Here is a 27,727-nt window from a genome sequence, read left to right as displayed (position 1 = left end):
ATACAACTATGCTTAGGCAGTGAGTGATGTATTTGTACTCTGTTACTTCCTACCCCTGGCAAGTAGTTATTGGATAAAATTGAATAACTAGTCCCCAGGACACAGGATCTTCCCGGGATGGCTTGCTATATCAGACACCCTTGTTAATTAAACATGGCTCCCAAGAGGGAACCACCATGCATTTCTGATTGGACTGCACAAGCAGAAAGAGAGCAGCACCATGGAACCAAAAGCAGCCACACAGTCCCAAAAAGTGGACCTTCTCCTTTAAATGACTTTCTATAATCCTTTGGAAAGTCTGGATGACTGAGAGAAGGCTTGTAGCATTTAAACCATGGCTCACTCCCAGAGGGAGATGACAAATGGGGGTGGGCACCCTCACGTCCACAACGGAGGACAAGCCGGGGGGTCCCACAGCTACCTGCTGAAGAGGCAACAAAAACAAGGACGCAGGCGGAGGTCTTCCTCACCCATGGGCCGAGTCATCCTCATCAACGCTCCTCTACAGGGTAAGACGATTCAAGTACTTGCGAGACAAAATTACTCAAGTTGACATCTGTGCTCTACTCGTACCATTTTTCTCAGGAGGAGATGACAGTGAAGACATCCACACGGTGACAGTGGACAAGACTTTGGATGGACGTCTGGGTTTCAGCGTCAGAGGCGGGTCTGAACATGGACTGGGGATTTTTGTTAGTAAGGTGGATGACCACAGCTCAGCAGGTCTGCATGAATGCTCCGGACAGAATTATGGACCAACCTCTCTCACTAAGACCTATTTGCTCCTCAGCTCAAGCCGGCCTGGCCGTGGGGGACAAACTTGTGGAGGTGAATGGTGTAAGTCTGGAGAGTATCACCATGAGTAGTGCTGTGAAGGTCCTGACTGGAAACAGCCGTTTGAGGATGGTAGTTCGACGTGTAGGAAAGATTCCCGGCATACGCTACTCCAAGGAGAAGACCACGTGGTGAGTTATTAGCTTCTACCAACCCGTGTCTTGGTGTTGGTGTAGATGGATTACTGATTTCACTTTTAGGTGTGTTGACAACCCCCCCCCAAAATATTTTTCCACTTGCCCCCAAAGCAAATGGTCTCGTGTTGTTTCACTTCGGGACTTTTGGGTATTAGGGTGGACCTGATTCACAGGAGGATGGTGGTGGAGGAGGGCGGACGCACCCCGTCAGAGGCCAGCTCGGACAGCGCCCTCCGCAGGATAGTGCATCTCTTCACCACGTCAGATGATTACTACCTGGGCTTCAACATCCGAGGAGGACGAGAGTTTGGATTGGGAATTTACGTCTCAAAGTAATCATGATCTTCGATTTCGAATGAGGTGTTTCTAATTAGGCTGTCCTCTTGAAATTTAAATTTTTATGTCCAGGTTGGACCCAGGTGGGCTGGCGGAGCAGCACGGTATCAAAATGGGGGATCAGATCCTGGCGGCCAATGGGGTCAGCTTTGATGACATCACACACAGCAACGCCGTGGAGGTCCTGAAGAGTCACACGCATGTCATGTTAACAATTAGGGTGAGGTTTTTTTTTTTTTTTAAATGGTGGATGCAATATTAGCAGTTGCACCAAAGCTCACTGACTGTGGCTCACTTGCCTGTCCATCCATGTTTTAAGCCTGTGATGGAGGGATGTCTTTGTTAGCACACAATAGCCGAAAGTGTATCACCAAATGTGTTCAAGAGCTGCCGTTCTCATTTCGTGCCCCTCACATCTCAAGTTGCACGTTGCAAAGTGCGTCCGTTTCATTATTGATAAGCGGTCAGGGATCAGATTCAAATTGGCCTATGATCTGCTTTTTTGTAAATATTTGATTAGATCTTTTCATTTTTCAAATTTTTTTTCTAAACAACTATCTACAGAATTACACATGACATCAATGTATATTAAATGTAAATTATTGGTGTTGTTACAGGAAGCTGGACGATATCCTGCATATAAGGAGATGGTGGCAGAGTACGGTTGGCTGGACAAACGTACGTTGAATTTTTCCACAATAAAGCAAATGTAATATTTTCAAATATACCGATAATACATCATCATAAAGTTATTTGAAAACAAAACAATCCATCCGCTAACATTCGTGTCTCTTGGAGTTGATTGTGAACATTTCAAGAGTTAAATTAGATAGGGCAAAAATAAATAAAGGAATACATGAAGATCATACTTAGTTCATGTCCTGTCTGAGAGGATTAAAGGATGAATAGGTCAAGAGGTCAGACTGCTCCTGATCCCTACAAAGCGATTAGGACATTGTGAAAATTAAATCTTGCTGCCTTGGTATTGAGCGTGCGTTCAAACAAGGGGATGATAACGTGATTGAAAGTCTTGCTAGCTTCATACTAAAATAGATTGGCTAACGATAATTAGCATATAATACTTTTGGCAGAGGATAAAGAATATATACCTATGGGCATCTATCTTCAAATTGTACGCTAATGCTATTCATTAGCCAGTAAATGCTGTTTTGCATTGTTTGTTAGCATTAAGCTAAACATACTGGATCACTATCTGAGATGTGTAAATGTCCGTCAGTAATGATGTCACGTTTCAGTTTCCAATGGGTCGGCGTTGGCGTCAGGATCCTCCCAAGGCTACGACTCGCACTCGTCCGTCTCGTCGTTGTCGTCCCCCGTGAGCTCCCTCAGTGGTCTCTCCCAGCTCCTCTTCCCTCCTCCTGTCTTTGGCTCCAACATGGTGGACGTGTCCATCTCCACGGAGAACCGGCCCACTGCCGTCGCCACCGCTGACACGGCCATACAAACGGAGGCATCCTCCTCCCCCAGCCGGACAATCGGCGCCACGCTGCTCCTGAAGGACACCGTCATACGTGGGGAGGGAGAGGCGGGCGGGGATGAGAGAGGTCGGCACCAAGGTCCCAAGACCAAGGTCCTCATGGCCCTCAGTAGGCCTCGCAAGCCCATTAGACGCTCCCAGAGTCACATCACCTTGTCAGGTGATGTATATTTTCAAAGTTCTAAATAATACAACCAAAAATATATACATTTAAAAAGAAACAAAAATTCACATTCAACCTGATTTGCATAAATGACATCAACAAAGATTGATTTGATCCGAGCTTGTTGACTTGATGGCCTTTCCTGCTCGATGCAGAGCGTCAGCCACTTGGCTGATTGAACTTGTTACGGTGTGTTGTCTCCATATGGATGGCCTGTTGGTGCAAAAAGGACTGCAATTTATCAGTGTTTGAGCATTACCTATGCACACACACATTTGCACGCACACACACACACACACGCACGCACACACAGAGGCAGATTTATTGCGCACAAGAGAAGATGTGACATCATGCGCATCAAGCTACTTTTAAAGTGCTCACTGCTCCATTCGAAAATACAAAGTTTTCTTTTTAATGTGTTGTAAATTTATTTAAAAAACTTTTAAAATGTTAAAATATATTTTATTATGTTTAAAAATATCATTATTTCTTAAATCTTATACTGTTAAATTAAAAACAGTTTATTGACAAATATATTTAGGAATAATTTATAAATATATTTGTATTGATGTATTTTTTATGCTGACCATTGTTTCTTGATTGTTCTTCTATTAGAGGAGCAGAAGCAGAAGAAAAAAGTCGAAAAAAAGACGCACAGCTCAGACGACAAGCAAGCCAAACTGCAGCGTTCCAAAACTTTCCTCAACCTCTTTTTCAAGAAAGATCGCAAAGAGAGGAGCCCATCCAAAGGTCAGATCAAGTCATGCCAACAGATTTGAAAAGTTGAAAATAATCTTGATTTTAAGTCACTATGTAATCCATCATTTTGTTAGAAAAAGGGAATAATGAAATGATCTCCCGCACAGGCCTGAAAGGAGAGCAGGCGTCCCTACGGCACGTGGAGGAGATGTCCAACAAGCTGCTCAGCCCGGACGAGGTGGCCGCCGTCATGAGACACTGTCAGCGGGTCAGTCTCTTGCGTCCATGTTACCGAGTGTGTCGAATAACAAATTGACTCTCCTGCAGTTTCTGTCCGAGAAGATTCTGGAGGATTTGGTGCGCCCCCTGCTGGCCATCTTGGACCAGCCTGAGAAGATACTGCTTCTCCGTGATATAAGGTGGCACATGGAAAGCAGCACGTATGACGCTTCGTCATCTGCATAATATTCTGCATACAGGATGCTGATTCCCCCGAGCGAGTTGGGTCGTTTTGACAGCATGGTGATACCTTCTGAAGTCCAGGCCTACAATCTTCTCAAGAATCCAGCAGGGGAGAAAGACACTCGACGACCCGAACGATTAATCGGTCAGACTATTGACACATTGATATGATGAAAATAATGAAATAAAAAAAAAAATCTGGGTTATTTCTTTTAGTACCTTCTCCAGTTCAACGTTCCCCTCGTGGAGGAACCCCTCGGCGCCACCTCGTAACGCCAGTCCCAGGTACGCACACAAAAGGTTTTTCGTGGTTAACCAAAGACAGATTCTCAACGTCCATAATGTCGACAATCGATTTCTTTTTTTTTACCTTTGTTTAAAAATGTATTTTGGAATGATTTGTGTTGTTTTCAGACTTTCGTGGCGGCTTCCTTCTCCAGCCTGTAGAGAACGTGCCACGGGCCGCTCACGCGATTGACATCATGGAGGGACTGACTTTGTCTCCGTCACAGGTGTTCACCCCCCTGCTGGACGTACCTGTCGACACTTTCACCTCCTCTTCCTCCTCTTCCTCCTCCTCGTCCTTCAACGGCCTTCGAGGAGGCGAACGAGGAAGGTCCCCCGTGAGGAGGACGAGGAGGGAGGCGAGTCCAGACTCCACTTTGAGCGGTCGCCCGCAGGACTTTGCTGAAGTCAGTGTTTCCTCGCCACGACGGACCAGGACGCCCCTGAAGGATGTTTTTGCCAGCCCCCCCGCGGTCCCGCTTAATGGACACTCCCAAACACCACCAGACTACCACATCTCCACTCTGACTATCTCCAAAGCCAAACCGTCGCTAGGTGAGCACAAAACACACAAATTGGAATAACTGATGTTTCATATGATGGTGACACGCATGACCAGCAGAGGTCAGGATGAGAACATGAAAAAAGGGTTTGTGTGCACAGGTATTAGCGTGTCTGGAGGCGTCGAGTCGAGAATTCAGCCCGTCATCAAGATTGAGAGCGTCTTCCCTGGAGGAGCCGCTTCAATGAATCCCGCTCTCAAGGTAGCATTGCTAGCATGCTAACTTAATTTGCACTACTACAACCACCATATTGGATAAATAGCAAGATGACAAGAAATTAAAGCTAGTCATGTGCGGTTTTCCTACTAAACTTAGACTATCCTCCTACTGGATGATATTTTTTTTCCCCATTAATCTCGCTGAATGCATCAAATGAGCATAAAATGGATAGGGGTCAGATTATCATCTATTTAATTCAAATTACTTTTTTTTAATGCACTTTTTAATCCCCTCTTTGCGTAAATGGAGCCAAATCTTTTGATGCCGCCACGAGGGATGTGCCATAAAAAATAGGGAGAATCAAATAAAATGGCTGTCTACATCTGTTTTCTTCACTAATGCAGAAAAGGAAAAGGGAATTAGAGGTGTTTGGTGGACATATAACAATGGTCACCACACAGGTGCATCCTCGAGCGAAAAAAAAAAATGACAATGACATCAGAGGAAGTCGCTGTCAACACGAAAGTTTTTAACACGGCTCGTATCCTGCAGGAAAGTCTGACATAAATTCTTTTATCGTACAAGGAGCAACATGGAAAATATGTTAACAGTTTATATAAAGCTGTAAAAAAAATAAAAGGTTCAAAAGGCATCTCATAATGCAATATTGTTGCTACTTGTTAGCTTGTGTGATGTTAGCATTAAGCTAACATTCTTGAGGCTTTTTTTTTTTTAAATTAAAATATAAGACTTTTAAGAATATCATCAAGAACTGTACATTGCGCGTGTTCACAGGCCGGCTACGAATTGCTGAACGTGGATGTTGTTGCTGCTTGTTAGCTTGTGTGATGTTAGCATTAAGCTAACATTCTTGAGGCTTTTTTTTATTTATTAATTAAAATATGAGACTTTTAAGAATATCATCAAGAACTGTACATTCCGCGTGTTCACAGGCCGGCTACGAACTGCTGAGCGTGGATGACGAGAGTCTGCAAGGCGTAACTCACCAACACGCCGTCGACGCCATCCGCCGCTCGTTCAGTAACAAGGTCAAAGAGCCCATGGTACTTGTGGTCAAGGTCCCGAAGGAGACGCCTGCCCACTAATATTGAAAGTGACTGTGTCATTCGTGAAGTTAGCATCCGGCTACAGGAGATAATCCCAAACTGCCCCATGAGATTTTTGGCCAGATTAGCGCTCATGTCTAAAACCGTGATTGCAAAATGGCTGCTCAGGATTTTTGTCTGGCACAAATGCTGCCTGTTCCGGAACAATCAGCCACTTTGGACCTTTACTTACACATGAGAAGGATTTGGGGAGGAAAAAAAAAAAACAGGCAGGCCATGACACAATTTAATAATTCAATGTATTTTTTACTTTGTTTAGGAGAAATGCTACCAGGCTAGCAAATATTTTTAGAATTGATTGTTCTGACAACTTTCTCTTTACTGAAAAAAGCCACACATTTATACAAGAAATGTACACATTTACATGAACGACGTCTACTTTATGAATCAAGTTTGACGTAACATAAGCTAACGTAAAAAAGGGTAACAAAAAAGAAGCCACAAGAAAAACAAACGAGTTAGGTTGCTTTGGTCTATAGTCACAGTGGCTAATATGTGTTATACTTTTTTTACATATTTACACTCAAAACCAGAAGTAACAGTCGAGAATTGTTTCTCTGGGCTATACTCGATATTTTTAAAAAATATGAACAAAATATTAAAATTATTTGTAGGTTAATTTGGGGGCTTTCTCTCAGACATTTTTTAGTCTTTGCAATCAACTGCATATATTTGTAGTATAGACATTCATATAGATAGAATTGGCACTGACAACGGTGCTACAAGAAAAAAAAATATTAGTCGGTGCTTTATTCATATATGTATATAAAAATATACAACCCTTCCTGATATTGATCTCCTTTTCGATATATATTTCGTTTAGAAAATTTAAGCTCTCTCATGCTGGCTAATAAAAATAATCGGAATTAAAGCTGAGCTTGTGGAGCGATTTAAGTGTTCATCTTTGCTGCCAAAGTTTGCGTTGTATTTTCTAGTGCCTCGCAGTGCTAAGGACGTTGGAACTGAAAGAATTGTTTGTCTCCATGTGCCTTGTGATTGGCTCAGCTCGCAAAGCTTTGAAAGACTCAAGTTCAAGTGATTGTAACTTTAGGCTGCTGGAAGCTAAATAAAACCTGCTAGAAGGAACAAATAAATGGCTGCCTGAAGAGGAAGAAGCAGTGAGACTAATAAAACTTTGTTTTTAGTTTCTTAGCGCTGCTAAAAATACTTTTTAGGGTGTAGGAGGCAAAACAAAGAGAGCAAGAATCCGCAACAAACAGCTGCACTTGTTTTGCTTTCCTTCCGCGGGGACGCTGTAAGGAAAATTTACTTTTGAATGTTTGTCTACAAATACTTTGGATTGCCGTCTATTAATAAAAAAAAAACTAAAATTAGTAAATCTTACTATGTGCCTATTTTAACTTACATTTAGATTTTAACTTAGACGTACAAACATTTTTGTTAATTAAATCCTATTTTAAAATATTTCCTCAAGTTTGAATTCAGAGTTGCGCAACTTGCATGTAATACCACGTTGTGCCACAGCATGCCTGGCAGCGCTGAGGTCTACAGAAAAAGAGACAGCGGAATTAAGAGCAAGATGAAGACTTGGCTTTTTGACTTTCATGAGATGGAATTGTACGTTTTTGGTTGAACAATTTTGTTGGTATGCGTCGCTGCTCTGAGTGCATTAAGGTAGGGAAACGCAGACATCAGCAAATTGTCTCACTATCGCCCTCCAAAGGATTGGAGTGGTACTGTCAGATGAGAAGACCTCACGTTAGCATGCTCAGGCTAATATTCCCCTTAAAGACTACAAGACACAACATTAAGTAGCAGGTGTTCTCATCACATGACAAGCATGCTTGTGCCCTGTTGTTTACCGTAAAAAAATGTGCATGTTGCCGACTTATTCTTTTTTTTTTTGCTGTTTCCAACAATCCTTCCTGATTTAAACACTTCTCACCGCTTCAGAAAAAAAAAGTCTTTGTGCTGACTTTGTAGTGGTGGAATAAAAGTCTTTAAAAAAAAAAAGTGCAGGTGAAACACTGTATGAAAGATCACGAGGAGTGCAGCAGTAGAAGAAGAACGCACCTTTGGGAGCTGCTCAAGAGGTAAAGCCAGCCGTCCTGTTTTTTTTTTTGTTTTGTTTGTTTTTCCTCGGTCCGGCGTCGGGTTGGCGTGTCTTCTTTAGATCTCGGTGGCGGTAATCTCCTCAAAGTGGATGTCGTTGCTGCCGCTGTGCACTTCGTAGTCGTCCATGTCCCTGTTCTCCAGCTCCAGACTCAGCTCCCGCATCACTCGCTCCAGCTCGCGGTTGCGCCGGTACATCTGGATGTAGTTCTGCTGCAGCTGCTTCTGGTAGCGGATCACCTGATGGGATTTATACAGAACAAAAAAAACATTTTTTTTCACTGAGCCACTAATGTCAAGACTGAAGGAATTTGTACCTTCTCCTTCTCCTCCTGCCACACCCTACGTTCATCCTCAAATCGAGACAGCTGCTCTTCGCTTGTCCTCCTCTCGTACATGAGCTCAGCCTTCAGCCTGTCCACCTGAAAGTGTGATTTTTTTTTTTTTTTTTTTTCACGAGTTAAGGTCCATCCAACTCCTGAGTGATGTATCAAATGTGTTTTATTATTGTCCAGAAATGGACAGACCTGTTGTCGGAGTCCCAGAAGAGTTTCGGCGTTCTGCCTCAGCGCCTTGGCTTCATCGCTCTCCCCTCGCCAGTCGTCCACGTCGCGATACATGCAGGGGCTGGGCCCCGCCCGCCTGGACAGGCCCCGCCCCTGATGGAGGGGCAGGCCGACGACGCACTGGGTCTTCCCGCCGCTGGCCGTCAGGGAGTCGTGGAGACGCAGCGTCTCGTCCTCCAGGCGGGCCAGCTTCTCCCGCAGCAGCTCGGCTTCGCTCTTGCGCCTCTGCAGCTCGTTCTGGCACACCTCCAGCTCCAGGGAGCGCGTTCGCATGGCCGCCTGGGCCTCCTGACAGCGAGCCTGGCCGGCCTGCTGCTCGGATCGTGCTTCTCTCAGCTGGGCCCTCAGCGCCACGATGTCGCCGGCCTTCTGGGTGAGCTCCGACTGGATCTCCTTCAGCTGCTGCTTGAGCAGGGAGATCTCGCCTGACTTCTGGCACACCTGCCGCCGCCCACGACAGGACACAATGGAAACAGATTTTGTTGCCGTTAGCTTGAATTCATTTTCTTCTCTTCAATTTAAAGTAAAAAAAGGAGTCCCACCTCCCACTTGGTCTCCTCCAGCCGTGGGCCGAGCTGCGTCTGCTCACGCTGGATGGTGGCGCACCTCCTCTCCAGAGATTCCCTGTCCTGCAGCAGAGCCGAGAAGTCCTCCTGCAGTTTCTTTTTCTCTTGCTGTAGCTGAAAGATCTGACGACACAACCAGCATCATTGGCTTCGTGGAGAAGCAAAATCGGAAGCAGATCATCTGACACAAAATGGCCAACCTGCAACTGTAAGACCTGCTGTGTCCTCTGGGCCTTCTGAGAGGCCTGCTTCATCTTGGTGGCACAGTTCTGTCTCAGCTCCTCCATCTCACTTTCACAGCGACGCTGCTTCTCCTCGTACACCTTTCACGGAAAAGCATCCAGGTTGCATGGATCTTCTCACCTTTTGGTCAGCCGTGGGTCTCACCTGGCAAATGGCTGCTTCATTCTCATCCAGATTTTCCCGCAGATGCTGGAGCTCCATGTCGCGCTCCCTCAGCTTCTCCTCCAGGTCCCTCACCACCACCTCGTAGCCTTCTACAGGCGGCGACGAGTGGCCGCACGAGCCGCTGTCCGACAGGGGCTGCCCGCGCCCGCTAAGCGAGCCCGAGCCGCTGCTCTTGCTGGACGACGAACGGCCGCTATCTGAGTGACCGTGAGTCCCCATCCCGCCTGAAGTGTTTCTAACCAGAACCTGGCCGGACTCCGGGTGGGCTGACCCGGAGCTGGAGCTCTCACTGGGGGCCAGACTATAACCTGCGCTGCTGTGAGTGGGCAGGCTAGAGAGGGAGTTCCTGCCGGAGTCTGACATGGAGCAAGATTGGCTTCCGCGAGCGTTGCCACTCCCACCGAAAGAGTCTCGCTTCTCCTCCGAAGTGGAGCCGCCGCCGCCGGCCGCATTGGCTCCGGCGAGGGGGAGGAGGAGGTTGAGGCTGCCCTGGCTCTCTGACAGACTGCAGCCGCCGGGTCGCGGGGACAGGTAATGCACCGAGTGGCGATTCTTGGGGACGACAGGCTTGAACGCTGTCGGACGGATCAGCACTTTCTCCATGTTCTGAAAAGGAAGAGAAGATCAGATTGCTTCCTGTGTCAGTTGCCTAAACTTGTTCAACTTCTAAAAATGACCATGTAGCCTTTGACCAATGACCCTTGACCCCCGATCCCCAACTACTGACCCCTGACCGTTGATCCCAGCACATGACTTCTACCCATGATCTTTGGCCCCCGACTTTTGATCCATGACTGTTGACCCCCTGATCTTTGCCCCCTGACCTTTGACCCCTTGCTTTTTGGGGTCACGCTGATTTGATTTCACGTCATCATTTCGACTACTTACTTTCTCAAGCTGTCCGGAAACTGGGATGAGCTTTGGGGGAGGTCCTCCTATATTGCCATTCAGAGTCCTGTTCTCCCGTTGCTCCTCCGAGTCGCTGCAGGGACTTACGGCGGCCACGACCACGTTGTCGTTCCAGTCTCCGACGACCACCTCGCCGCTCACGTATCCCGGGTTATTGTTATCCCCGCCGACGGGAGCCACGGCGGTTGCGGAGTTGCCGGGCCGAGGCTGCTTCTTGGCGGGCAGCGGTGGCGGTAGAACCTGGTGATGTTCCTCTTGGTTGCAGATGACCAGCAGCTGCTCCAAGGAGCTGGCGCTGCGAAGGGTATTATCCTGGAGGCGGAAACAGCTGGTCGCCGGCGTGGAGCGGCGCTGCTTGGCGGCGAATTCGCTAGCCGCTCGGCAGTGCCTCTCCTGGTAGGCGCGTCCCGATATGAGACTGCTTACGGAACCCATAGCGGTGGCTGAGCTTCGGGAGGCTGGGGGGGAGGGAGAGGAGGATGGGGGCTGGCGTTGCTGGACGTCGACACCGGGGTTGGGGTGGTCAGTGGCAGGGAGAGCCTGAACCAGAGCCATGGCGCCGCGATGGCGTTAGCCACACCACGCACCCTGTAATAAAAGAAGAGGAATCATCAGAACACATTAAAAACATATTGGATGTCAATCAAAGCAGACAATAAATCTTTTTTTTAATAACAAATCTTGGCCCCAAAAAAAAAAAAAAAGCCACACAATTACGAACAGATCCGATCTTTACCGCCTCATGCATTTGGCAAAGGCGAGCGCCTGAAAACGCAGCTGCTAATTGCCAATTCCGCTAATGAGGCAGGAGGAGAGAAAGACTTTGGGTTTCGCGACAAAAGGAGTCAGCTGATGCGTGCCTTTCCGGAATGTCCCCATCCGAACCCGGCGATCCGAAAGCTCATCGGCGATCAATCCGATGCGAATCTTGCGATGAAAGGACGCTAACGTGATGATGCCATTCAAAGTGTAAGCGTGGCGGCGGATTAAGCGCTTCCGTTTGCAGATAGTATTATCGGTGTCGGCTGCCCGGCCGGGTGAGCGCACATCCTCAGCCTGTCGTGCCAAGCTTAAATCCGTCTGGTCAAGCGGAATAATCCCAAGCAGATAGAAAGTGCACACACAGTCCGCCGGGACGAACATCCCCATCAGTCGGGTCCGGCGGGAAAAGCTGTCAGGTGATATCCTGCACGAAACTTCCAAATCAGTGTTTTAAGAAAATGTTTACTCATCAAAAGATGGACGACGTCTCACGGAGTTACTGTAGAGATGTCACTATCCAATATTTTTTGGAATCGATTAATCGGATTTTCCGGATTGAACACAAATAAGAATCTATTTGTTTTTATAAATGATATTGAAGAAAAACCTTCACACGATTATTAAAATAGTTGTCGATTAGTTTGCTAAATTTGTGTATTTACTCCAAACTATCTTCTCATCACCTCAAACTTTTGATGTCTAAAGAACCTTGGACAATCTGTGCAACAGATGTCGGCATTGAAATCAAAACAATACTTTCCTGAACAACCTATTGTAATTTCCAAACAGACCAAAATAACTCCAGGAAGGTGGCCAACAGTGCGGAAGTCACGCTAGAAGAAACAAGAGGCCGCCTAATTGATCAGCCAACTGTGTCTTTGATTTCTGTGAGGAAAGCTTTGTGAGCTCACATGTGGAAATGACCAGGGACAATTAGTCACGTTTGTGATGCGATTGCTCCACCACCTCGTGACCAACAATGTTCCTTGACGAAGACTTCTTAGGAAGAATAGAATTAACAATCCTCTGAGAACGTCAAGTGTGACCCACTGAGTGCTAACCCGGTGACCTCCTGAGGAGTGGCTGTGAAGGGGCCCCTCCTACCACCGTGACCTCCGAAGGTCTTGTTTTGTTCCGGCCCCTCAAGGAATAAACCCCAAAAGCTAATTTCCCCTTCTGATGTTCCGAAATGCTTGAAGCCTCCATGGGTTAAGAACTTTGAGCATCTCTTGGACCACAGGAACTTTGGAGGCCCGTCATTGTGTTTGGACTGTGAGAACATTTTCACATTTCCACCTAAACTTTTGTTTGTAGTTCTGAAAGTAATCATTTCAATTGTGTGATTATCCAGTCAAGATAAAAAAAAAAAAAATCCTGTGCTTGAAATGCAAGTTCCATCATCCTTGGAATCAGCATAACAAAACAGAAAGAACAAAAACATTGTCATCAGCCCTAAAAATAGAAAACATCTTAAGAGCCAGATATTTTTTTCTTCTTCTCCCGGCGAGGCGTTTAAAAATAAACTCCAATCGCGTCGCAGCTAGCTATCCCGAGGTCAACCCTGGTTCACTTTCCGCAACTATTAATCGATGCCGAACGTCTCGGAGACGGCGACCGAAACGCGTTTGTGACCGACTGGCCTCGGATGATGACGGCAGAAAGAGCTTATCGGGGGGAGTTCTCCAATAACAAGACACTAGCGGGGTCCGTGCCGAGCAAATAATCCCATTATTATAAGACCGTTAATACCGCCGGCCCATTCCCAAGAGCGGAAGCACATTATTCCGCAGCAACACATCGTTCCTCGCAATCACACGCAACCTCCGAGCCCAGCCCAGGCTCGACGGGGGGGGGGAAGAAAAAGATGAGGGAGGGCCATGAGACAAAAGCAGAGTGGGAGGAGGTCACGATGAGGAGGTGGGGGGTTCTGAAGGATTCCATCCAGTACCTGCTTGTCTAAAGAAAGGCCTTGGGAAAAGCAGAACTCACTAATCCTGTTTGGCGAGCACACACACGCCTTATAATGTCCAAATGGCGGGGGGGTCAATGGAGAAGGGAGACATCATTACAAATAGCACCACGACTCTCACTTCAATCAATGTGTCTTATCTGTCTTCCAAACATTTGCTTCTTTCAGATACTAAAGTAAATCAGGTATTTGTACTTTTAAGTTAGTCTGATAATAAATCAAAAGGACGACTTTGTTTTTCAACTCATTTGGACGTTTAACATAGCGGCTGCTCGTTATCTTGACATGTTACAACGTTTAAGTTTTGTCAGTAGCGGCAACGTGTCGCTGGCTAGCAAGGGTCTTTCTTTACAGTCAACGTAAAACTGAGAATTTTAAAGATATTCGAGCAATTTTTTGGCATCATAAGCGAGTTTTGACAGGCAGATGACGGATAAAACAAAAATCAAAGTCTTTTGACAAACAACAAAAGCACAAATGAGGTCCTCCGTTTATTCATCGGCTAGGCCGCCGCCTGCGATGATGTACAACCAGTAGTGGAAACACAAGCCAGATCAGATTTGACCGTTCCAAATTGTAGCGAGACGAGACCAACCCGCGACTATTCATCTCGTCGGGACACCTCTTTGCTCTTGTGATTAATTTTCGACAATAAAATAAATCTGGAACGGAGCCGGCGTCTATTTAATCCCCTCCACGAGCTATGCGGTGAGATTTTCAATCTGCTTCTATGGCAGCGGCACGCACAGCATGAGCGAAAGAGCGACAGGTGGAAGGAATATTGGCGGATGGTGAAAGATCTTGGCGTGATAATTCCTCTTTGATGGAGAGTCTCAAGTCAAAGACGCAGCACTATATTTTTTTTTTTACAGCCTGGGTGGCAGCCATGATTCCCTGAGAGTAAGTCAACAGGTTTGAAGTTTCTTCTTCTGCCATTCCAACACGGTGAGTGAGCGGCTGCTTACTGTCACCTTCCCCCACTTGGCCTCTCTTGCTCTCTCTCAGTGGGCCAGTTTGGGATTGCAAAAAAGCCGCCTGGGTGCCAAATCCCTTTTGTCCGTTTTGGCAACGGGAACATGCTTGATTGCAACTTTGAACAAAAAAGCTGCGAGATCAAGCGTCCAAGCGGCTGGGACTTGATTAAGAGATGAAAAGAAGGAGGAGGAATAAGCTCTCCAAAAAAAAAAAAAAAAGAGTTTACCGGTAGTAATTGGCAACAGATGCACTCTAATTTTTTTTCTATTCGTTCTGGACTTTTCTCCGTCTGTTTGCGTTGTCAAGGAAGCAGAGCCCCGTGTTGTCGATGTGTTAGACGGACAGATTTGCTTCGGATCTGCTCGCCTACAATAAGCGCGTTCCAAAATTCTCCGTGGCGGGGTTCAAGGCGAGAGCAGCCAGCTACCGACAAAAATGGAGAGGGGCCACGCAGTCTGGAGATGGTCATCCAGGGGACACGGACGTTTATTTATGGGTTCATTCGGAATCAACTTGCCCCCGTCCGTGTCTCCGCCGAGACCTTCGGATGACGAAAATGAGGTTACGAGCCTGTCGAGGGAAAATCATTAAGGCGGACAAAACATCTGCTCAATGGCCTCCATGAGTAAAAGCTTGAACTGATTTTAGATTTTCTCTCAAGGGAATAATTGAAAGTGATGGTCAGAATGGACGATTCGATGAATCGGCAGACGCATTCTGGCGCAGGTGGAAAGACACAATTGTCTGTTAAAAAAATAAAAAAATCTGCTTGAAATTCCTGGATGTTGCGTTTTCCAGGAGTTTTTCCAGACGCTGACGGCTGCCCGACAGCGGTCAGACAGCGGAAATAGCGCCGGTGTCATTTTGGAAGAAGCGGTGGACGTTTTTTTTTTTTTTGCGCAAAATCAATGGTGCCACTTGAGATGTTTCACTTTGAGGGACACATTGATCGGAAGCTTAAATTTAGATTTGCTCTGTCTGCACAAAGCAGACGTTTTCCATCTTGACTTTTCACCGCCTCAAGCTGTTTGTACAGTTCAAGAGTCTCCTTTTTTATTTTCAACGGAAAATTACTGCATGGGAGTTGTAACAGTAGCTCAGGCTGGGCCAGAATGTGGCTGAGGAAGGAGATCAGTGTGAGGCCTAATAAAAAAAGATTCTTCTTCTTCTCCTTTGAAACACAACCCAGCTAATATTTGCATTTTCGGATTGCAGATAATTAAATTTTTGACGACGTCCTTGGTAGCAAATACTTTCGACGCAGCGGGGAGCGACAGGCATTCAAGTCTTTATGGAATTTTGAATCTCTGACACTACCTCGAAAGATGGAAAGTTGCTGAAGAAAAAAAAATTCAAAAGGCCAGCTTTTACTGCCTTGTGTGAAAGAGGCTTCAGGGAAGTTTTCCCTCCCCCCCCTCCAGGCTTTGGGAGGCCATTGTTTGGACACAACACAGGGAAGAGAGCAGAAAGAAAAGGCCTGTTATCTCCCGCTTGAGATGTGAGCGGGGGTGGTCTTTTACTCATTTACTTTTATTATCTGTATTTTTTTTTTGACTCTCTTTTTTGTCTAGCAAAGATGTCGCAGCGAGCGATTGCTAGTTTAGCCTAGCGACGCTAAACGAGTTATTGCATAAGTGTTCCGCCTCAGTTCAACTGTGCTAGCCTTGATGTATAATTCACTTGCGCTCGTCTAAGAAAATATCCGACGTACGCGTCGACGTACTGGTGAAGTGGAGAAAGATGGAGGGAGGAAGGAGGGGGGGGGGGACTGACTTGGAAAAGTCTCATTCAGCAAAGTGAAGAGAAGCCGCAAGCCCACTTCTAATCTTTCGTCGTCTCCGCTTGCTCTCGGTCTTCTGTGTTAGGCTTTACATAAATACCTGGCTTGGGAGGTTGAGCTCAACAAGAGCCTTGGAGAAAGAAAAAAAAAAAAAAGGACAATGAGAAGAAGATGAGAAGGAGAAAAAAAAAAAAAACAGGCACAAGGCCTGTGAATTGTTGCGTCCATTTATGAGTCAGTGCAGAAAGGTTGCGTGTGTGTTTCGTGCGACCGGCATCACGTTTTTACCTCACAGGCGATGAGGTAAGCCGCCGTCTTTGGATTCAAAGCTCACGGCCTTCACCGTTTTCCGTTTCAAAGTGACGTCAGCCCCCCCCCCCCCTTGCTCGCACCTGGCCATTTACGGCGCCTTGCCACACTTAATGACGGCCTTCGCTCACACGAAAATGTCAACACGTCAGAGCGCTCTGCCGTCTGTAAACATCTCGGCTGATAAGAAACAACAAACAAGTCGCTCGACTGGAACGTGTATCGATCCGGCTATCGTCAATTTGCCGATTGGATAACATCCTCTAACTGTCTGAGGGTAAACGAAAGCATTTTTTTGTGGGTCCTCCGAGGCTAAAATTTCAAATCAATAGCTCAAGTGACTCTAATGAACAGCACAGGAAATAAGTGAGAATGTGGTTGCACAAGTATGCACACCCTCTTCATTTGTGTTCAGAATTCAAAATCGCATTCAATGGGAGTCAGCACACACACTTTAAGTAACTTCATAATAAAGATCACAAGTTCTTGGAGGCTTTTCCTTTCACCTCCTTTTGATTTTGTTATGAAGTTCCAATTACGGCCCAAAATGTGACTATTCATCCGTTTCGAGATGAAACGTTTATATGTGGACTCAAAGCATCCAACTGCTGCTTTCACTTTCCGACATTTATTATTTAATGTCAGAGATGGGATCTGATTTTAGGTTTCCGGTGCCGTTGAGTCCATTAAGGAATGTGTGAGTGTTCAAGCCGAGCAACTTTTTTTTTTGTCTTCAAGAGCCTCCATTTGTCAAGCTCACGTCAACACAAAAGTTTCCCTCGGCAAACTTTGTCTTCATGCAAATGGCGACTTTGGAGGTTTTTTTTACGACACACACACGCACGCACACACACGGAGCCGTTAGATTATGCAAACACTCACCCCGGTGAGAGCCTTGCATCTCTGCCTCTGTGCTCCTTTTCGGGTGGGAAAGTCAAAATGAGTCCGGGTGCTGCCGCGTTAACGTCTCCCCGGCGCCGCCGCCTCTGCGTCACTCCGCCACTTCTTCATATCCTGACACTTTTCAAAAACGGACGCCCCTCTTTTCTTTTCCTCTCCTGTCCTGCTCGCACTCCTCTCTGCGCTGCCTCCCCTCTTGCCTGCATTGGCACCGCCCCCACCCCCCCAACTCACTCCTCCCGCTCCCTCCCTCACTTTTGTCTAACGGCCCCCCCTCTTCTTCCTCTTGTTTCCATCTTTTACTCCCCCCCACACACACACCTCCAACTTCCATTTTTGGACCAACGTCTTTCTACCAACTCCCGCATAAGATCATATCTGTTGTTTTTTTTTTACTGAGTCTATTCAAGGATTTACATTAAATCATCATCACCCACCACTCTGTGTTGAAATCATTAACATTAATAAGGTGAGGAGCTTCACAACGGGGGGGTGGGCGGCGAGGGCGGAACCATGAACCCACGTGGGATAAATTACATAACGTTCCGTCTCGGAGGTGAGCGAGGGCGTTGGTTTACAAAGCAAATCATAATCGCCGATAAAAATGTGATGCACGGAAAGCCGTGTGAGCGTTTATTTGATATCTTCTGACTTTTGGCGCAATTAAACTTTACAAGTCAACTATCACCGCGCTAGTAACACTAATACTCCCCAACTAGTAATTCATGGAGCCTAAACTGGATTTCCGTCATAAAAGATAAATGCTCAAACGTCTTTCTTCATAGATGAGCAGAGCGAAGAAGCACACGCCGAGGCTTTGTGCAACCTGATCCACCGCCGTCGGGATGCTGAAACGAGGCTGCCTCCTGCTAATGCACGTGATTAATGCACCAACTGTTTCAGCATCAGGCTATTTACAGATCACACGCACACACACAAACGGTGCTGACTCTTGTTGAGTGCCAAAGTGGACAACCAGTAAGAGCTGAGTAATGTTGAACAAGAGCAGACGTGTGTGTGTGTGTGTGTGCTTTTTTCACTTCAACTTTTTACTTAAACTTTACATGTACTTCGCATGAGTCCCTTGGTGGTCAACAAGTGAGAAGGAAGTTCACTTTAGCTCTCCCGCTCGGCACTTTGGTGCCATTAACACGAGCCACCTCGTCACCAAGAGTAACACAAAAAAGCTTTTGAGCCCGCCTGTGTGTGTGTGTGTGTGTGTGTGTGTTTGAATTTCAGTATGTGGACGTGTAAAGAAATAAAAATGTCAGGATTGAAATGGACAGTCAGTAACTACTCCCCAATCCCGACCGATTTTTCTATCACTATCATTAAACCATTTTTTTTTTTACATTCTCTTTTTATACAATACAGTGCTGTTGTTCTTATTTTAAAAAACACAAACAAAAGAGGGTCCCGACCGAAAATAAAAGACAGTGAGCCATTTGTACTACGAGAGGGACCATGTCAACACAAATCCTTCCGGTCTACTGAAGGACGGGCACAGCTGGGCCCGGACATGAGCAAACAAGGAAGCCTGTGATGGAGAAACGCTGGAAGGAGGATGGAAAGACAGCTGCCGTTGTGTTGTTGTCCGCACACGCTTATCTAAATCTCAGAACCACCCCCCCCCCGTGAGTTGATAAGGTCAGGCTCAACCTGTATTCTGAGTGACATGCACACCCAAACCCGACCCTCTTTCAAAGACTCGGGCCCCGATTTCCATGAATACACAAATCACATCAAATTAGTGATGAAAATGGCTTTGGGGTGAAATTTCTGAACTGAAATGAATCATAACCTCCACAGATTAACAAATAAATGTCTTCAGATGTATGCTAATTATTATGGAAGCAGAAAGCAGGTGAGGATTACAAGTGGGTAATACTGCCCCTATCTGGCGACAATGCGTATTGCAAGAGGATTTAACTCGTTTACATTTATTCTGCACGAACTTTTTTCACTTACTATTATTTTTTTTCCAATATTAGTCAGGTAGCAGGTTGAGTAATTGGTCAGCAAATGGATGGATTAGGTAAAAATGAATATATGGATTGATAATTGCCATACCTGTCATCCGTTTGGTTTTTGAGCCTTGCTCGCCAATAGACCAGATTCCGATCTTCTGATTATCAAAAGCCGCGTAACCTCGCGTCACCCTGCCCGCTTGAGGGTCTGATGGTAGATTAGAGTGAGACTATTAATCCTACTGTTAGATAGATTACAAGGCTGCGGCAACATATGTCCTCACAGCGGTCACCGCACTTAAAACGAGGATCTGGTGCCAACTTTGACGGTTAGCAAGGTTACGCCACTCCTCGTGGAGACGTTCGCGGTCACGCATCTTGTAGAAGGTCAGCTTGGGTCTTTAAAGCATTCTGCCATTTTGGAGAGTTATGCCGCTCCATCTTGGCAGGAGAAGGTTGAAGGAGAAAGTGGGAGCTGTCAATCAAAAAGTCAAGAGGAAAATGGCAGAGCGATCATTACCTCCTTTGAGGAGGTTGCAAGTTGGGCTTCAAGGTCTCGCAAAGGGGCATAAATTACCCTGTGAGATTTTACAAAAAAAAAAAAAAATTCTTTACATTTTACGCTAATAACTTTGCCAAGGGGGGGGGTCGTTTACAATCTGTTAAAAAGTGTATTGTGTCCTATTTTTTTTTTTGTTACTCAAACGAGCAGGAATCTTCTAATGTATTCCATGGCTGCTTGTTGTAATGTTGGAGGAAAAAAAAAAAAAAAGGCAAGCTTCTTTGTTGTCATAATTTGCCCCGTGTGATGCTTGGCCCACTTTTCCAGCCCGCTTACATTGTGTAAGCACGCGTACATAAAACATGATTTGCTGCTTCAATTCCCGACTTTTATTCGACGGGGATTACGTGGCAGAAGATGCCCGAGTCATCACAAGAAGCAAAGCAGAGGGGAGAAGCTCGGGGTTGGCAACCGAGCCGAGAACAAGCTTTAATCAACTGACCTCCAAACTTACGACACAAGACAAACGGCCGTGATTAATGAGCGCCATTCATCTTGGCGGTAAAGAAAAAGATGTGTGGGAACCGGCGTTGGCGAGTGGCTGCTCTGACCGATCCATCTGCGGTTTATATTTCACTCCTGTCTTGTTAGTGCACGGCAATGAACAAGAAACCAAAGTCAGGTTTGGTGCACTTCCACCTTGAGCCGCTAGAGGGCGGAATTCTGACGACAATCATTCCTCGCTTTGGCCACAATAACAAATTAAATTTGAATGCCAAGGCACCACTTTGAGTAAATAAAATAAACTAGCGCCCCCTAGCACTGTTTATGGAACTACAATAGACTGCTTCCATTTTGGAAAATAAGACGTCTTCAGTGTGCAAATCCGCCAGACGGTAAAGGTGACCGCTCGGTAGAAATAAAACAGATAGGACGAACAACAAAGGCGTCTGGAATATTTCCATTTATACTTTTTGTGCATCTGCGCCGTAGCTGCTCTTTCATTCGCACGTCTTCTGTTCTTTCTGTCTGTCTGTATCTTTTTTTTTTTTTATTCTCCCAAACGATTTCCTACAAACAGACGTTCAAAAAGCAAATGAAACGGACGGCTGAAGTTGCCACAAGGCACTCGACTGCAGCATCTGTCAGCGTCTGTCTTCGCTGGTTTCGAGGAGCTTTCAAAAGAAACGACTTGAAAAGACTTCAGCGAGGCCTATTTTGCCGTAGCCAAGTCACGTTTCCCCGCCAATGCCAATCACACACACACATTCACGTGCGGATGGTGTCACCAAAACAGATGGAACAACGATCCCGTTTCAATTTTGGCGGAATTGATGTGGGGCGAGCTGTGATGAAAAGCAGACCGTTTCACACGTGGATATATTGTGAACGCATTTGCACCAATGAATGACATTCTGTCCATGAGTTTAAGTGAGCACACAAAGGAGGTCCTTGTCTGTGAAAGCCGCCATGAGTCACCAACGTCAACAGTAGCGGGAAAGTCCTTGTCGCATTTGAAGTGTTATACTGAATAAATAAAATCCCAATTTCCACATACTGAGGAAAAAACTTCTTTTAACTCACGACTAAGTGGCAAAGGTCAATGCTCCCACGTTTGCATGACAGCCGTTTTTACGCCCTCAGAGTAATCGTGTGTGTGTGTGTGTGTGTGCAAAGCTAATGTAGACTGACACGAGGACTGACATGGATGCTGAGCTATGCTGCACTAGGCCAGGCGGTCTAACCCAGCAGCAGGGATAAACTATAAATAGACTATCATCCAGCCCCAACACTCCCCCATCCCCTCTTTTTTTTCCCCCTTTTTCTTTATATGCCTAACTTGCGTGGAGATTTTCTTTTTGAAGTTTATGCTCTGCTCGCTTCACAAACACACACGCATGTGCTCATCCTTCCGAAATCATTTTTCCATCCCTTCAACATCTCCGAAAACAACACCAAAATCTGCAATCGCCGTACTGTGGTGTAATTAGCTATAGGTGCCCCAAGAGGGCAGCATTTCTGTCTAAATTGTGCTCTCAACTCACTTCTATACAATTCCCCGATTATTCGATCGATTACTCGATAGCATATTTGATTCCAAAACACCCCTAATATTGATTAAAAACATCAACAACAACATAATTCAAAACCGTAAACACAACAATAACACGCTCTTCCACTAGAGGGCAGAATGTATACAATTAACCTGAAAAGCCACTTTTTGTTTGAAAGGTGTGCCGTGAGACTTTATTTTTCGTCATGGAGAATATGTTCTTCAGCTCTATAATGGTTGACTTGCACTGATGTCGACGAACAATCAGGCCAACGGCAACCGTGTGGTTTTGCGAGAAGGCTGGGGAGGGGGGGTAACTAGTTAAAGAGGGGCGAGTGTTACGTAAGTGATGCTAATCCCTTTCCAGCCCGGAAAACGAGACAGAACGACACTGCTCTCATTTCATCCGATACCCTCTTCCTCTTTTTCTTCTTTACCTTCATCAGGTTGTCCTACGACAGTTTCTCAGCAAAACCAAGAAATGAATACATTGAAAACGTATTGAAGGTAACGTGAAGTCGGCTCAAAGGGGTCAGAGGTCAAAGAGGTAGTTGGTATGAATGCTAGCGATATCTGTAGTTTTTTAAAAAGTGAAGACAATTTGCAATTTTAGTGTTGACACAAAGTCGACGCACAATTTGTCTTGGCGGGCCACATAAAATGATGTGGCGGGCCGTATCTGGGCCCCCGGGCCTCGGGTTTGACACCTATGGTGTAAACGATAACAGAGAAGCCTTATTACTGAGGGCATGCGGTCCGGAATCATCCACGAGGTAGACTTACAAACGACTAACTCATGACTGGCAGTCTTTTGATACAAGACAGCAAAGCGGAGGGCGGTCCCTGGTACGAAGGACGCCCCCTAAGCCCCCGACTCAGACGTGACGCTCCAATAAACTTTGACCCACTTTTGGACAGAGGGGGGACGCCAAAGAACCCAGCGAGGTTCCCCTTGTCCCCAGCCTGATATGATATGAATATCAAAGGCCTGAGAAGACAAAACATCTTTTCAATATCAAATGCCAGAGGGAAGCTTGGGAAAAGAATTGTTTGGAGGAGTTCATTGAGAATTCAGCCCACAAAGACACACTCGGCGCATCTCCTGCTGAGAACTTGATTTCAGTTTTCTGCTGATCACACACAAGACGTCCTCCTCCTTTTTTTTTGGGTCATCCGTTCCGTGCCTCCCTTTTCCAAGAAATCCCACTCAACAGATATACACAATCCTCCATAATCGATTCTTTCCGGAATAAAGCAGATATGACAAAGACTCGGATGACGACAGCAATTTGGAGATGGTCACCAAACGAGTCAGCAAGTTTGATGACACCAAATCAAATGAGTGATCAAAATCTGTATGGTCTCTCTGTTTGGTTCTATTTTGTTGGGGTACAAAACCCTTTTGCCAAACTTATTAAGCTCCGCCCTCAAGGTCCTACCCCAACCGCAGCACGGCTCAGTAATCTTTACAGCTTGGTGAAATGATGTCTTATCACTTCATAAAACATGTTAGACAACAGCCAAATGTTCCGGGACGCCATCCAGGGCCTTCTGGGATGTCTTGGGAATTCACGAGAGGGGGGGTTAGGGTAGTGGGAGTTATGTTACCAAAGCTGGGACGGAATCCCAAGACGCTCTCATGAAAACAAACGTCGGCTGTTAAGAACGAACGGTTGGCCCCAACATTTTCGACGGTGCGGGAAATCAGGCGAACTTCACAGGCGCCTCTGGAGATTTGACAAGACAAACCCGCCAGTCAGCTGACACAGGAAGGGGTGGGGGGGTCCTGGAGGGATCTTGCCACAGGGTCATCTGGCAGACGCATCCTCCAATTTGGCCGAGGGGATTTGTGAGCAAACAATCGGGTGTCAACACATCTTGGCTTGCTTACCTCTTAGGAGGTGTAACATCCTGAAAAAGATCATTCTGCTGAATCAGCAAATCCATTTTTTTTTTTACAATGGAAAGAGCATTCCAGGCAAGAAAGGACAGCTGCAGAAGTTAAGTTGTTTTTTTTTTGGCTTCAATTTAATATCTTTGGATTTCTATGCGAGACAAGCACCGGATACACGTTTACACCTTCTCGTTAGCCAACAAGTAGCTGAAGCTAGAAACACAAAAGCGAGTCTTGGATTCCATAAAATGTCTGGGAATTATTTATGATTCGCACTAACCTTAAACCTGAACGGTCTGTTTTTATAAACGGCTTACTGGCAGCTGCGTTTATGACCGTTTGTATATTTTCCAGCCAGCCAAGTACATGTGAAGGAGGATCTAGCCCTCTTGGAAATCAACAAACGGATGGAGGTATCACTCAATGTTACGCTGCCGAGCCAAAGAAGGAGGAAACAATAGTGGATAATAAATCAGCGCATCTCAAATAAAAACATCTGGATCTTCCGGTGCCGGGCCTCCGTACCCGGCCCGATTCCCCTCATCCATCAACCGTGCGTGTGTGTGTGTGGTCTGCTGTTTCAGCACGGGTCATTCGGGCCCTCGTACATCAGCCTCCTGACGCTCGGCGACACGCGAGACCGCTTTAGCTTGGACCAAGTACGGGCTAAGACGGATGCAGGGCTGAGATGCCGTTTCAGCAAAGAAGCCGTCCGCGTCCTGTGTTGAGCAAATACGCTCTGACCGGCCCGCTAATGGATGCTAGCGAGCAGTTGGCAGACTTCGGCGGCGGCGCTTGGCAACGTTTTCTGACACGTGCGCGTTAAATGTGAAGTGGCTAATGGAGTTGTCCCCGGGACAACGCAAATTTAATATCCTCGTACGGTTTTAAATATTTAATGAGGGAATAAACTCAACCCCGCCGAAACGGCTTCAGAGGGCTCGTGCTGATTAAGAAGCTGTCGAAAAGCACAAAAGGTGGACGCGGGGAATTGATGGAAAACAAAAACGCCCGGCGCTATTTTCCTTTTGATCTTGCAGTGTTTAAAATTCAATGGATGCCATTTTTATAAGCGCTATTTGTTCTGCCTCTAAAAGACATCAACAATAAAGCTCGTGGAGCGCCATCGACTCCATCGCCGATGAAACAATAATTTATGTGACACGATAATAAAAAAGCTGTAAACCTATAATTATTCAGTCTTTACAATGTATTAAATGTCCAATATGCTTATTAGTGTGCTTTGGACTTTTGAGCTTCACTGAATCAAAACATGAGGCTTTTCTATTAAAGATCTTATTTAACTAAATGAGAATTAAGGCTTTGTATTTGGAAAGCTCACCCCAAAATGGCAGCTCACAGTTGTTGTGTTAGTGAGGGCGTGCGACACAGAGAGCCTTTCTCCAAAATATTCTCACAGCTGTCCACGATGACGTGATGTTCGACACATGACAGCTGAGGGGACTTAAGGAGCACAACTGGGAGCTTCAACGTAGCTAGCAAAAAAAATTTAAAAACATGCACACACATTGAATAGAGATAGCTCATTGTGACATCACAACATATACGCACTAATTTCCGTGAAGAGTTCTTGGTATTTGCCGCAAAGAGGAGACCAAAGTAAGAGCGGTTTGAGGTGGAGTTTCCTGGCATTCATAATCGGCATTACGTCATGAAAACAACATTTCTGCAAATAGCTGGGGGAAGGGGGGAATATTTACAAATCAAAAGATAGGAATAAGCTCAAACAATGTTAACGGCACATTATAAAAGGCTAGAAAAGTGTGTAAGCCTACAAGTATATTCTTTATCCTCTGCAAAGAGCTGAAATGGACTGTACTTTTGTGTTATGCTGCCCCCTGGTGGCTGAGCATCAAATGGGTTCAGTTTGGCATGCCAGCGATGGTCGCCGTGTTCTACTCTGGTTACGCAACATGGCTCCCGAAAGCGCAGACGACAAGCTTGTCGTTTAGCTAATGAGCGCGTTATGCAAAAGCTGCCGCCGGGGGTCTTGAACAGACGGCGCCACGCCATCAGAGAGGAAGAGGCGACGGTTTTGCATCAACTGTGAATTTAGCTGGGGCCAACATTAGGCCTTGGTGTCTAAAACCGAAATAGGGATGAATGTAATTTTTTTTTCTTCAATATTTCAGATCTGTTCATTTTTTTATGATAAATCGCCGGAATTTTGCCGATTCTAAAAGAGCTAATATCGGCCTTACCGAGACGTTAGCTATGGAAACGCTCCGGTTGGGAGCCTACGACACCACAAGCAACAACGACAGTTTTACGATTCTGCCGTCACGTCGCTATCACCGACTTGACCGTGACCGCGGTGGCGCTCTCGCTCGACTTCTTGGAGATGATTAGAAAGCACACTCAATGGCACGCCCGCCTCCCGCCAGCCTTCTTCTTAATCTCCTGCAACCTGGAGCTCAGTTATCACCTCGTACCAGCACCAGCAAATCCCCCACTTGTCTTTGCCTCCTGTGTCCCACCATACTGTCTCCCTACCCCTCCTGACCCCCCACCAGCCTGTGCTTTGGTGATAGACCAAGAATGATATGGGGTCTCCTGGTAGTGAGGCGGAATGATACTTGAGTATTCCCATGGAGAGGTGATGTAACGCTATCAAGATGAGTTTAAGCACGTAAAGGTGAAAAAAAAATACATATGCAGTTTGCATTCAACACAAACAAAAGTATTTTTTTTCTCAACAACAAATCTGATGTCCACCAATCACATCAAGCGTGAGAAGAGATACTCCATAGGGGATTCTTTATTTATTTATGATCCAATCAACCCTTGGTAGGCTTCCATCCCAACTCCAAAGTAATCTATATATTAAAGTAAGCCCAGCCCGGGATCATGAAAACAAACGGTGTTCGCCGCCATCTTTATTGACCTTCCACCTCTTCATTAGTGCTCTTGGCTTTCATAAGAACAGAAAACAGCTGGAGGGATCAGAAGTCTCAATCACATTGGAACTTTGTGTGTGTACGCTAACAGCTGCACATAGTATGTGGAGCTAATAGTGTCTGGTTACACACACTGAGCGCTTAATTAAAAACACAACACAGAAATAAAACACTGGACTAGTCACAGATTTCCAGTCAGATTGACGACAAACTACTCAGATGACGTGGAATACACATGCACACAAAATCACCAGGGCAAAATAAATAATTGTTTATCACACTATACATAAATACAAGGGACGTGACAAAATATTTTCACCTGGGGCCACAACAACATTTATATAATATATATATATATATATATATATATATATATATATATATATATATATATATATATATATATATATATATATATATAACAAAATAACCTGACCAAGGGGCCATTTTAGGTCCCCAACCCTGAGTTTGTAAACCACTAAATAAGCGCACCTCGTTGACATGAATTCTTATTTAACCCCATACTAGTTTTGTTAAGTTTATTTTTCCAAACCACAAACAATTAGGGGCAACACTACAATATATTAGCGTTAAATAAGGCATTATTTCGTTGACAAACAGCGAATGTTGGACTCACCTCAAACAAGATGTCTTCAAGCTCCGGACAACAATTTCAACAATGACCACGACACTTGGTCGTATATCCGAGTGAAACTTCCGTGGCAACCGTACGATAACATTCCACTTTTTTCGCCGTTCTTTAAAGCGAGTTCTGTTGGGTTAATCTCCTGGACCGAAGTGTCTCCCACCGCCGGTGGTTCTCCAGCTCGTTGTCGTCCAAAAAGGCTCAGGCTGAGGCTGCTCGAGTGCTGAGAGTGCTCGGCGTGCTCACCCGGGGAGCCCGCTTGCAGAA

At 45.7% G+C, this 27,727-nt stretch overlaps 2 protein-coding genes across 4 annotated transcripts; one reads left to right on the top strand and one right to left on the bottom strand.

Moving 5' to 3' along the window:
• Nucleotides 1-284: 284 nt before the first annotated feature.
• On the top strand, nt 285-7,118 carry LOC148392956 (PDZ domain-containing protein 7-like). The gene is made up of 15 exons (XM_088385295.1): nt 285-509; nt 586-723; nt 791-965; nt 1,127-1,303; nt 1,380-1,527; nt 1,925-1,985; nt 2,564-2,965; nt 3,584-3,718; nt 3,808-3,935; nt 3,995-4,086; nt 4,147-4,236; nt 4,344-4,407; nt 4,618-4,969; nt 5,078-5,178; nt 6,090-7,118. Exons 1-15 carry the CDS (start codon nt 335-337, stop codon nt 6,240-6,242), a joined length of 2,391 nt encoding a protein of 796 aa, XP_088241421.1. The 5' UTR covers nt 285-334; the 3' UTR covers nt 6,243-7,118.
• Nucleotides 6,484-27,727, bottom strand: lzts2a (leucine zipper, putative tumor suppressor 2a). 3 transcript variants are annotated; one of them, XM_088385293.1, is made up of 8 exons: nt 27,452-27,727; nt 10,765-11,373; nt 9,856-10,482; nt 9,669-9,791; nt 9,445-9,591; nt 8,864-9,343; nt 8,654-8,758; nt 6,484-8,576 (listed from the first exon to the last, which is right to left on the bottom strand). In XM_088385293.1, exons 2-8 carry the CDS (start codon nt 11,338-11,340, stop codon nt 8,394-8,396), a joined length of 2,241 nt encoding a protein of 746 aa, XP_088241419.1. In that variant the 5' UTR covers nt 11,341-11,373; nt 27,452-27,727; the 3' UTR covers nt 6,484-8,393. The 3 variants fall into 3 exon arrangements, with proteins under 3 accessions (XP_088241419.1, XP_088241420.1, XP_088241418.1); XM_088385294.1 differs by lacking the exon at nt 27,452-27,727 and adding an exon at nt 25,239-25,339; XM_088385292.1 differs by lacking the exon at nt 27,452-27,727 and adding an exon at nt 17,463-17,688.

Source organism: Syngnathus floridae, chromosome 9, assembly GCF_059516105.1.
Source record: "Syngnathus floridae isolate MCC-2025c chromosome 9, RoL_Sflo_1.0, whole genome shotgun sequence".
NCBI lineage: Eukaryota > Metazoa > Chordata > Actinopteri > Syngnathiformes > Syngnathidae > Syngnathus > Syngnathus floridae.
Note: the sequence above shows the minus strand (reverse complement) of the source record. Positions and strands in the feature narration are given on the sequence as shown.

What these genes read in the sequence shown, in the direction of transcription:
- LOC148392956 (XM_088385295.1), top strand. Translation starts at nt 335, where the DNA reads ATGGCTCACTCCCAGAGGGAGATGACAAATGGGGGTGGGCACCCTCAC. An exon ending in GTACGGTTGGCTGGACAAAC is followed by an intron (nt 1,986 to 2,563) that starts GTACGTTGAATT and finishes GTCACGTTTCAG; the next exon opens with TTTCCAATGGGTCGGCGTTG. An exon ending in CAATGAATCCCGCTCTCAAG is followed by an intron (nt 5,179 to 6,089) that starts GTAGCATTGCTA and finishes GCGTGTTCACAG; the next exon opens with GCCGGCTACGAACTGCTGAG.
- lzts2a (XM_088385293.1), bottom strand. Translation starts at nt 11,340, where the DNA reads ATGGCTCTGGTTCAGGCTCTCCCTGCCACTGACCACCCCAACCCCGGT. An exon ending in TTTCCGGACAGCTTGAGAAA is followed by an intron (nt 10,483 to 10,764) that starts GTAAGTAGTCGA and finishes CTTCCTTTTCAG; the next exon opens with AACATGGAGAAAGTGCTGAT. An exon ending in TGGAGGAGACCAAGTGGGAG is followed by an intron (nt 9,344 to 9,444) that starts GTGGGACTCCTT and finishes GGGCGGCGGCAG; the next exon opens with GTGTGCCAGAAGTCAGGCGA.